This window comes from Diorhabda carinulata, chromosome 5 (assembly GCF_026250575.1).
Source record: "Diorhabda carinulata isolate Delta chromosome 5, icDioCari1.1, whole genome shotgun sequence".
In the NCBI taxonomy this organism is placed as follows: Eukaryota; Metazoa; Arthropoda; class Insecta; order Coleoptera; family Chrysomelidae; genus Diorhabda; species Diorhabda carinulata.
Genome location: NC_079464.1, coordinates 25,797,877 through 25,808,278, shown reverse-complemented (window position 1 = coordinate 25,808,278; position 10,402 = coordinate 25,797,877). Strand labels below are relative to the sequence as shown.

Genomic DNA, 10,402 nt, shown 5'->3' with positions numbered 1-10,402 from the left:
TATCTGTTTGAATACTCCTTTGAATGAACTCAACAAATTTGGGTGTCGTATGAACTTTGTAGACACTTTTTATCATTTTGAGATTATATATTCTATCAAAATTGGTACGTTACAAAGTTGACGGTCCTAAGATTTTTTCAGATAAATTTTTGAGTGAGAGATTAGAAAAATTTATTCTAAGAAATTCTTCGGATTTTATCTACCTTCGACTTTGATTAAATTTTCTTTACCGACCGGATTTCGAGTACATAACACATCACTCATACATAAGTCGTGTGACTAAGAAAAACATTTTTTTTCAAAAAATCGATTTTATTCATCAATATAGTCTCCTTCAAGAGCAATACAATCATTCTAACGCTTCTGTAACTTCTCGATGCAGTGATCGTAGAAGGATTTGTCTTTTGCCTCAGTTTCAACAATTGCTTCTTCTGCTTTATTTTCAGATCAGCAAATAACCAGCAATCAGTGGGGGCTAGATCTGGACTATACGATGGATGAGGAAGCAATACGTTCAATTCAACTATCGATTTGTGACTCGGTGTCTTGGTGAAACAGTGGTTTTTTCTTCGACACACGAGGCTGTTTCTTCTGGATTTTTGCATTCAAACGATCCAATAACTCATGTAGTATTCGCTATTGATTGTCTCTTCCTTTTTGAGTGAGTCGTTGAACAATATTTCATGGGCATCCTACAATACTGAAACCATAACCTTCCCAACGCTGACAGTTGTGCCTTTGGATGCTTCGGACGTGGATAACTCGCTGCAGTCTACTCTAATCATGATCGTTTTGATACCGGAGTGAAGTGATGGATCCATATTTCATCCATTGTCACATATCGTCGCGAAAAATCTGATTTATTACGTGTAAGCATAACCAAACACTGCTCTGAATTATTAACACGTTGTTGTTTTTGATCGACTGTGAGTAAACGCGACACCCACTTTGAAAAAAGTTTTCTCATGGTTAAATGTTCATGCATAATTGTAAACAGCTATCTCATACAATGTCAATTTACGATCAGATTTAACCAATTTGTGTACTTTTTTTTATTTTTTCTGAAGCAATTACATCAATTGAACAACCAGAACGTTCACCATCATCGATGTCTGTACGACCACGTTCAAATTCATCAATAACAAATGGTTCTTTTCGATGGAGCAGAGTCGGGGTAACAATTTTGAAGCCATTGCTGAAGTTGTTCAATATTTTTTTTCATCGAGAAGCAATGATAAATTAACACACGAAATTGTTTTTAAAATAACAAAAGTAGCTTCACTTCCATGGCTGTCACTTTTTTCTAACTAATCGAAATGTCATGAAATTTCACACATAGTCTCGTGGAAGTTGGTACTTCATAGACAGCGCCATCTGTGTGTCAGTCACACGACTTATTGAGTGATGTAATAAAAAAAGGTTTTGGTTAAATATTGTTATGAGAACTATCTGGTATTTGATTATTTGAGGTGAGCATGAGGATATAATGTTCTTAATTTTTTTCAAGAATGCGGTGTTGTTGTGCTCGATATAGAATAAGTAAAAAAATATATAAAAATCGAATTGGCAAATAGGAGGCGAAATGAAAAAAATCTTTTGATAATAAATAATTTATTTTCTGAATGACGTTTTAAAATTATTAAGCATTCATATCATAACAATATTAAATAACTTTACATAATAAGGTATTCGACTAGAATAAGTTAAAACAATGTATGATGTGAAATTACCAAATAACAAAGGTTTGATTATCAAATAAAAAATACATTGTAGCTTAACTAAAGGCGGTTTAGAATGCAGCATATTTGATTAACCTTTTATTAGGTGGTTTGATCTGAACAATTTACTAATAACTTGTAATATGAATATCTGATGCTGATTAAGTGCCAAATTTGGGTGAAGAACAAAAAGAAAGACGTTTTTCAATTTGCATGGAATTGGAGATCGTTTTAATGCAGAGTTTTATTGGCAAAACTGTTGTTGATGATGAAATTTAGGTCTTTAACCCTGAGACAAATTCTTAATGGAAAATCTCATTCTAAAGAAGCCCAAAAACGGACATCAATTCTGATGGTATAGTTCCATCAGAATTTATATTAAACGGAACAACCCCAAATTTTACAAGGAGATACTGAAACGTTTGCCAAAAAAAGAAACATTATCAGGACAACTCAACGTGCCTTAAGTCACTTCCTCAATTCTACATCCACGTTTCTAAATTTAGCACAATTGATTTCTGGCTGTTGTAAAACAGAAAAAATGTGCCATTGAGGACATCATTCCTGACAATGAGAAGGACATGACGAAGCAGATGAAAGTCATTTAGACATACAGAAATGGTTCCACACGATCACTTCAATATTTAAATAATGGTATTGATTGGCAAAGATATTAAAGAAGATAAAATCAAATCTTATATTATTTTTCACTTTGTTATGGCCGGTTTCATAATCCCACCCTAATTGACACTAATTAAAGATTCCTTCAGATTAAAGACTCCTTGGAATGAAAGAATGGAATTGAAAGAAGGTTGGCAAGTCTGGCAGTAGTTTAAATTTTTTTTATAGGTACTACGGACAATATTTTGTACTTTTCCAATATATGTTGTTTAAAATAGAAACAAAATGAAACGTAGAAGAGTATTTGTTTTTTCACAAACATTTATTTTGGCTCTATCTTTGGTGGCGTGCAGGTTTGCCAATTTAATTCCTCAATTCAATTTTTCATTTCAATTATTCTAATCAATAATTATTTTTAATCGTAATTATTAAATGTTTGATTGATGTCCAATTATTATTTTCAATTTTAATATTTTTACACAATGTGTTTAACAACTGTAATTCAAATAGAAAAATTTCGCTTCCAAATTATAGTGAACTAAAAATATGAAAATTATATCTTAAAAAATGATGATTCATCCCGAATTTGATTCAATATTGCCGTAAATGTGGGCTTAGTTATTCGAAATCTTTTGATATATGTTTCGTCTTCAAACAAAATTTTCATTTCTGACTTAACTTAAACTTCCAATTGAAATAACATTTATGCTAAATGGCAATTATGAAACGCGCGTCTTAATTTAATGAGAACTTCAAATTTAAAGCTTTCTAAATGTATTATGAAACCGGCCGTTAATAATTTACTAGACTTTTTAATTACCAGTAGCGTCCTAAAAAAATATCAAGTGAAAAATATAAAAATAACCAAATAATTTCATTTACAGGGTTACAGGTTACATCTTAAGTGGATAAAAACACTGACTTATGTACCCCTTAATATTCAATATCCCTAATACATAATAATATAACTAACAAACCCGTAACTGGAGTTTCTAATATTAATATACTCATCTCTATAAGTACTGTCAATAATGTTAATTGCAACATAACAAATGGTGTAAAACTTTCGACTCTGGCGATTTAACATACATTTAATCAATAGTTTAATTAGAATATAATGACTTACAGTTTACATTAATCTCATAAATAGGAATGCATAAATAATAAGCATTGTCAATGCAATCCTAGATTGGTGTTCGGTTCAATATAGTTCATCCATTGAATGAAACAAATAAAGATATATTTCAATCTAATAAGGAATCAAAAAGGACATTTATAAGATTCGTTGATCGTGAAAAAACTGTGAGCGATAACAGTATTTATGGTAACATTAATAAAAATTTTTAGTAATTATCTAGATCAGGTTACACCCCTCCAATTTCGTTAAAATTTTATTACATTATAGAGAAACTTAAGATGTGTTAAAAATTGGTCTAAAATTTAAACAACACCCCTAATCTAAATAATTACCAAATTTTTATGTTAATATTAATCACTAGAATCTAATAGCAACAAAATAAAATATTTTAATAAGCATATACACATTTATTGCATATTATATATTAATATTTGAGTCTTAATTAAGTACTGGGCATTGATAAGAGATTATTGGTTGGCTGAATGTATAAATTCCCAATTTGACTCGTTTATTAATAATGACACCTAGACATATTATGTCCAATAACTTATCAGCAGATTTGAGGAGCTTATTAATTTGAAATTTAATGCCTATATATATATATATATATATATATATATATATATATACATTAATGAGCATGATTTTATTCAATGGAATGTATGAAAATTATTGAATTAAACAACAAGAAAATTCAAAATCTAATGTAACTCTTATCCAAGTCTTGAAATCCTTAACACAATCCTCCAGCAAATTCGTCATCTTCATTTTCTTCTTTCTCTTGAGTACTTTCTGAGGATTGTGCATTGTCCACAAATACATCTGAATTTTCTACCGTGATCTATTAATAAAAAAGAATTCAATCAGAAAATTGAAAGTGATTTGTCTAAAAATTTCTTTAGCAAAATATATTGATTAAAAATAAATTCGAGAGGTAGTCAAAATATAAAATAAATTTATTTTAAATTTCAATAAAACTTTAATGTACAAAAACGAATTTGCAATACAATTTGATAAAAAATGGAGAGGCTTATTTTAATAGCCCATGTGGCATCAACAAAAAAACATTTGAGTATGCTTCAAATCTCATAGAAATTGAGAGGCTACCAATTATATTGAATTGAGGTATGTACTGTTGACTGGCTCATACCATTGCTTGGATTTTGATCTCTTTAAGGTAACGTTGAACAATTCTTGTGATATGCATTTGAGCATTGTCATTTTTTCTACAAAGGTAGCAAAAGGTATGAATCGTGGTTCTAATATGTCAATATCATACTCGGTAAGTATCAAGACGACATCTTTCGATGATCACCGTATCTTTGTTGATCTTTATATTAATGCCCTTCATTCTCTCTTCTGTAACCTGGGACCCATCAACCATTGCCAATTAGAGAAAATCTGTAACTACTCAGATGAGAACATTCGATCACGGGTTTTCCTGGTACAAGCTATGTTCTTAATGTGCTGGGGTAACTCCATTCGCGAATACTCTTAACTCTCTAAATGTCTTTTTACACGGTCATATCAGTTATCGTTCAGTCTTAGGCGAACTGTCAGTTTTTCCTAGGTATAAAAAGATAAAAACTGAAACCAAACTCAAACGTAGAACTGACCGTATGGACAGACCTATTTGTTTCATTTCAGTTCTAAGAATGCCTGCTTGTAAACCATATTTAAATTGGGCAATCATTACAAACCTCAGATTTCAAATAAGGATGTATCAATGACAATATATGTCTACCCAGAGTTTCAATTCTGCTTCGCAACATTTCTCACAATAATTTAAATAAATTATAAAACTAAATTAGGCCTATTACTTACTAATATAGTCTTTGAGAACCTTAATATCGGCTTTACAAGTTTCAGATATAATTTTACTTAAACTTGGTGTTGATATTACAGTATGAAACCTGAGATTTTGATAAGTACTTCCACTTACTAAAGTTCTTAGGGTCATACTTAACGTCTCATGAGGTGTTATAGCCTTTCTCCTATAATAATGATGATATTCTGCTTTTGTATAATAGAGGTTTGTTCTTGGTAGCTGCACTGAAACTATACTGAACTGCACCAGTGCAGGCCAGTTCATGAGTGTATAGAATTAGTTCGATCAGATACAAAGAATTATATAGTGGAGAGAGCAATGGAATATTTGTTGATTGTTGAATTTGAGGTTATTTGATGTGATTCAGGCCTTCTAGCATTAACAATAAAACGATTTAGTACTCTTATATTGGTCCGATGACGAAGATGTAGTACCACCTTTTCCAGATTACACTTATTGCACTGATTCTAGACCCAGTGCAGGCAGTACAGTGAATTGGGTGAACTAGTTCTCTTGCACTGCTACTAAGACAGCGACACTAGCGCTGGTTCTGCTACAAAGAACGCTTTAGTGTACACTTCCTGAACTAGTTCTGCCAGTGCAGCTACCAAGAACAAACCTTAGATTTCACAAGACATAATATGAGATATGCATCCTCAGTTATCCGTAAATAGTGTATCCAATCACTTGGTTTTAATCGGAGTTCCTATATTACCTTTAAATAAGATAACGAATTTCTATTGAGGTACCAAGCTTTAGTCCACTGTCTTTTTTTTTTTGGTTCCTCAGCATCAAAGTTAAAGCTGCAATGAGCCAGTCTTAATCCAAAATGTTTCAAACTTATTATATAATATAGGTGGTATGTGCAATACTAATAATTATCTGGATGTGATCCACATTCACACGGACAAAAGCACTGAAACATCAGACAGTTCGACTGATAGTGAACTGAAAACTGATTTGACTGTGTAAAAGGACCTTAAGTAGTCTTCTTATACATGCTTTGTTGATAGCATCACAGAAAAACTAAGCAAAGCAAAGTAAATGCAATAAACCTTCATTTTGAAGTCGCAAACATTGGTCTTGATTTGCATCAGTTACATATCCATGGCCCTGACATGCTCTCTTTGATTTAGTCTATCTCTTAATGCCGTAATACTCTAGAAACTGACCATTGTGCCATTTGTACTTATGAGAAATCTTTTGTATTCAACGCAATAGTTCCAGCACAATCTTGGAGGTGAGGTTATGATATGGGCAAACATCGGGGATCATTATAAAGTTACGTACTCATTTGAAATGAACTCGAATATTATCAAATTTATATATTTTGTACACTAGCAAAAAGTATTGATAACGTATTATGTATGTTAAAAAAACAATTTTGGGTAGAAATATTTAACTATCAACAAAATTAAGCTGGTAAAACAAACCTGCTAGTCATGCATTAAAAGTTCCAGAGAACTAACAAATTAAGTTCGCTGAGGAATATTTATAAATACTTACATCATTTCGTACTTTTGTGGAATCACCAGTTGCAGTGGATTGTTCTCTATCGGCTGCTGATTGGAGACGTAAACCTTCTGGTAATGGCATATCTCTGGCTAAAATAGCATATTCAACATCCATGTGCTTGATTAAGGGACAATTCAATATCCTATGGGCAGCAGCAGGATCTTCTTCATCATATGCTTGTAACAAATTTTCCAAAACGGAGAGTTCTGGGTTCTGACAGTTATTACCTATAGAGAAAATTCAATTTGTGTGCTCAATAATTGACAACATTGTCAAGTATGGTTTTGAATACATATTCTCAAAGTTTTTAATTACATGCATGAAAACAAAGTACCTAAGCATATATTGTAATGTCAAGCTTGTTGCACTAATCCCGTATTGTTCAGAAACATAGAACATACATTTTCAATAAATAAAACTATGTTATAAATTGACAATGACTATCCTGTAACTCACATTTACAATCGTGAATTTGAAACATTAGCGGCAAATTAAAATGCTGGTTATGAAAATAATCAATTAAAAATCAAGTGTTATACAACAAAGGCCCACAAGAAGACTAGAAGGGCTAGAACCTGGCCCCACGATCTACTTTAAAACTAACCCAATGTAGAATAAGCACAAAACTTCTACCTTGTAACATATTTACTCAATGTTCTATGATAATGTAGGAAGTGAATTGAAGCAATATATGACAAAAGAAATTAAGCTTAAAAAAAGGATTTTAAAAATCTAGTCATGAGTCGCCATTTGCTTGAATGTGAACATTATTATTACATAAACTAGTATTCAATTTATTCCGAATAAAATATTAACCCTGTATAACTGATACAATATACCGGCGGCGAAGATATACAAAAATGAAAATGAAAAAAAAAGTATAGTTAAGTGACAATATAAAATAAGGTAGAAAGATAACCGTACCCCATTCCTTGAACGCTTTTTCTGCAGCAACAACATCTCCACGAGTTAATTGTACTAAAACTAAAGATAGAGTCAATCTGCCAGTTGCATCAAATAACTCTGATTGTTGACGTAATCCTAGCTCTCTTCTTATAGCATCAGCTGCTAGATCATATCTAAAATTATAAAAATTGAGCTACAGATAAATGTATAAAAAATAAAAAACATACTGCTGTAATTTAACATGTAATCTTGCGATCTTGTTTGCAAATTCTGCTGCATCACCTACATTATCTTGAATCTGAAAATGAAATATACATAAATATATTGAATGATAACATAAGAGAATATTGTTTACTGTGGCAATTTCTATAGCATGTTGATATAATCTAAGAGCATCAGCCGGTAGTGTTTGTTCTATTATTTTAGCAGCCTTGCTCAAGGATGAGATAGCAGATTCTGGACTACCATGAGTTTGAAACATATTAGCTGCTCTTTCAGCAAAAATTGGAATTGCCCTAATATCACCCAATTCTTTGCTGACTAAAACACATTGATCTAGTGCTTTGGAAGCATAAAACAATCTGGTCATGAAATTAAGGAGCATATAAGTAAAGTATTGACAATTAATTTATTTCATATTCACTAACAGATTAAATGGAGCAGGAAATATAAAAAAGTAAACTAATTCTCTCAGAGGGTTATTTAAAATTGAGTTAATATGAGTGTTGCTTCAATTATATTAAGGAAAATTTAATTGATAAGGCAATTGCATATTGGTTGTGTATTGAACTAGTATGTTAATAATATATTCTGTATATCAATCTTAATTTAAATAGCAGCATACACAAATCTGTGTAAAATGATAACTGTCTTCAAAGTAGAGTTTATAAGAAGCCAGTATTGTTAGCACCAGTCTTGCAGACAAGCAGCTTTGGCCTGGTCCCTGTTCTTTAACGAGGCTATTCATTCACAGATTTTTCTTTGGGTGTGTACACCACTGAAGTTAGAAAATAATGAATTTGCAGCAAAGTGTTGAAAAAGAAATGTTTAAAAAACATTTCTGCATTATTAAGAGAAGAGTTGATTTTGTTCTTCTATATTCATTCCTACACGAAGTTGTTATAGTAATTAAGCACACCTTTCATTACTTTAGTATGCATCACAATGCTTATTCCACAAGCATTCGTGCTCAATATAAAGATGTACTAATTTTGAAGAATCCTCTTGGCATTTTGTCACAGAAATTCTAAACGAAAACAAAGGCACACACCATATGGACATTTGCAAGTGACTAGCATAGCATCTACACATCCATAATACTGGCACAGTGATTCAGGGGTATGCAGACGGAGGTCACTGGCTTGAAAAATAGAAGGGCGCCCTATTCTCCCCAGCATTGGCTTGGGTTGAAAAACTGTTTACACAAATACCTAGCAAGCCTTGTGTAAACTATGCTTTACAAAAATACTACAACTAAAAATAATCTTATTGGTAATTCTAATGTAGTATATTATCATTCCACTTTTTAGTGTCTGTGGCTTTGTTTGTCAATTGTTCAATGTCTATTCAATAAATATGCATAATTTGAGCTCTGATAGAAATTGCTCATATTGTAATTGAATATTCATTATCTTGATATGATTCAATTAAAGCGACAAATTTATTTATATATTTAACAATTATTAAAGTGACTTGATTTTAATACAGAATTTTTTTTTAAAAAGGAATAAGCCACAGAAAAACTATTTCTTAACTGCATCATTTAAACTGAGACCATTGAAATAATTTCTAGTTTGCAAATATATTGTTTAAAGGATACGCTTTATTTTGTTTATAACAATCCACAGCTTTAAGTAAACAATCTCTACATTGTTCATATGATTTTGCAATTCTGAAGCAAGTAGCTGAAATAAATAATAGTTTGTATCAGTATATATTTCATATAAAAAAAGATAATAGATCAAAAACGTACCCGCTTTATTATACTCTTCTGCAGCATTTTCATAATCCGGTCGCCACTTTAACAGTGATGTTTTTAAACTAAAAAGTATTGATATATTTATATTGAATACTTTTATTATGAAAAGTAATTTCACCTTTTTTCTGCATTTTTAACGTGTTCGTATCCACTCTCTAAAGACTTATTTGAAGACATAATTTTTTGTTTAAACAAATTCTCTTACAGGTCTAGTTTTGACATTAATAGAATTATGACATCTATCACACAAGTAAATCAAACGAAACAGCAATATAGAGTGCGTTCCAATGCACGTCTACACAAAGCTAGCTATGTGTAGATTCCCATTTGTGTGTATTTTATAATTTTATAAAAAAATAAATTGTTAAATAATTGATAATCTTTATTAGATAACTATATTCAAATTATATAGTTGTATTAGTTGGAATCGAATATATGTTTTAGCATTGTATAAATAATAGGTTCCTATTCTACTCGTTATACAATGGTTTTAGTAAACATCTTAGTATACAAGACAGAAGTTCTCCATGATATCTAAGATTACATTATTTGTGTCTATAATTGGGTGAGTTAGTTTATTCGGTTAGTTGTTGACACATCCTCAAATTATGACGTAACAATAATACCATCTGTGGATCTCACAACGCTCAAAATATCAATTTAGCCGAATCATTTAATGATAAAGCATGTATATCAAT

At 31.1% G+C, this 10,402-nt stretch overlaps 1 protein-coding gene across 1 annotated transcript; it reads right to left on the bottom strand.

Moving 5' to 3' along the window:
- Positions 1-1,594: 1,594 nt before the first annotated feature.
- LOC130894579 (gamma-soluble NSF attachment protein-like) lies at positions 1,595-9,941 on the bottom strand. The gene is made up of 8 exons (XM_057801480.1): positions 9,823-9,941; positions 9,699-9,766; positions 9,546-9,630; positions 8,082-8,307; positions 7,954-8,024; positions 7,745-7,899; positions 6,812-7,047; positions 1,595-4,318 (listed from the first exon to the last, which is right to left on the bottom strand). The coding sequence occupies exons 1-8, from the start codon at positions 9,879-9,881 to the stop codon at positions 4,211-4,213; spliced, it is 1,008 nt and encodes a 335-aa protein (XP_057657463.1). The 5' UTR covers positions 9,882-9,941; the 3' UTR covers positions 1,595-4,210.
- Positions 9,942-10,402: the final 461 nt, after the last annotated feature.

What these genes read in the sequence shown, in the direction of transcription:
- LOC130894579 (XM_057801480.1), bottom strand. Translation starts at nt 9,881, where the DNA reads ATGTCTTCAAATAAGTCTTTAGAGAGTGGATACGAACACGTTAAAAAT. An exon ending in TGTTATAAACAAAATAAAGC is followed by an intron (nt 8,308 to 9,545) that starts GTATCCTTTAAA and finishes TTTCATGACCAG; the next exon opens with ATTGTTTTATGCTTCCAAAG. An exon ending in CCACAAAAGTACGAAATGAT is followed by an intron (nt 4,319 to 6,811) that starts GTAAGTATTTAT and finishes TTTTATTAATAG; the next exon opens with ATCACGGTAGAAAATTCAGA.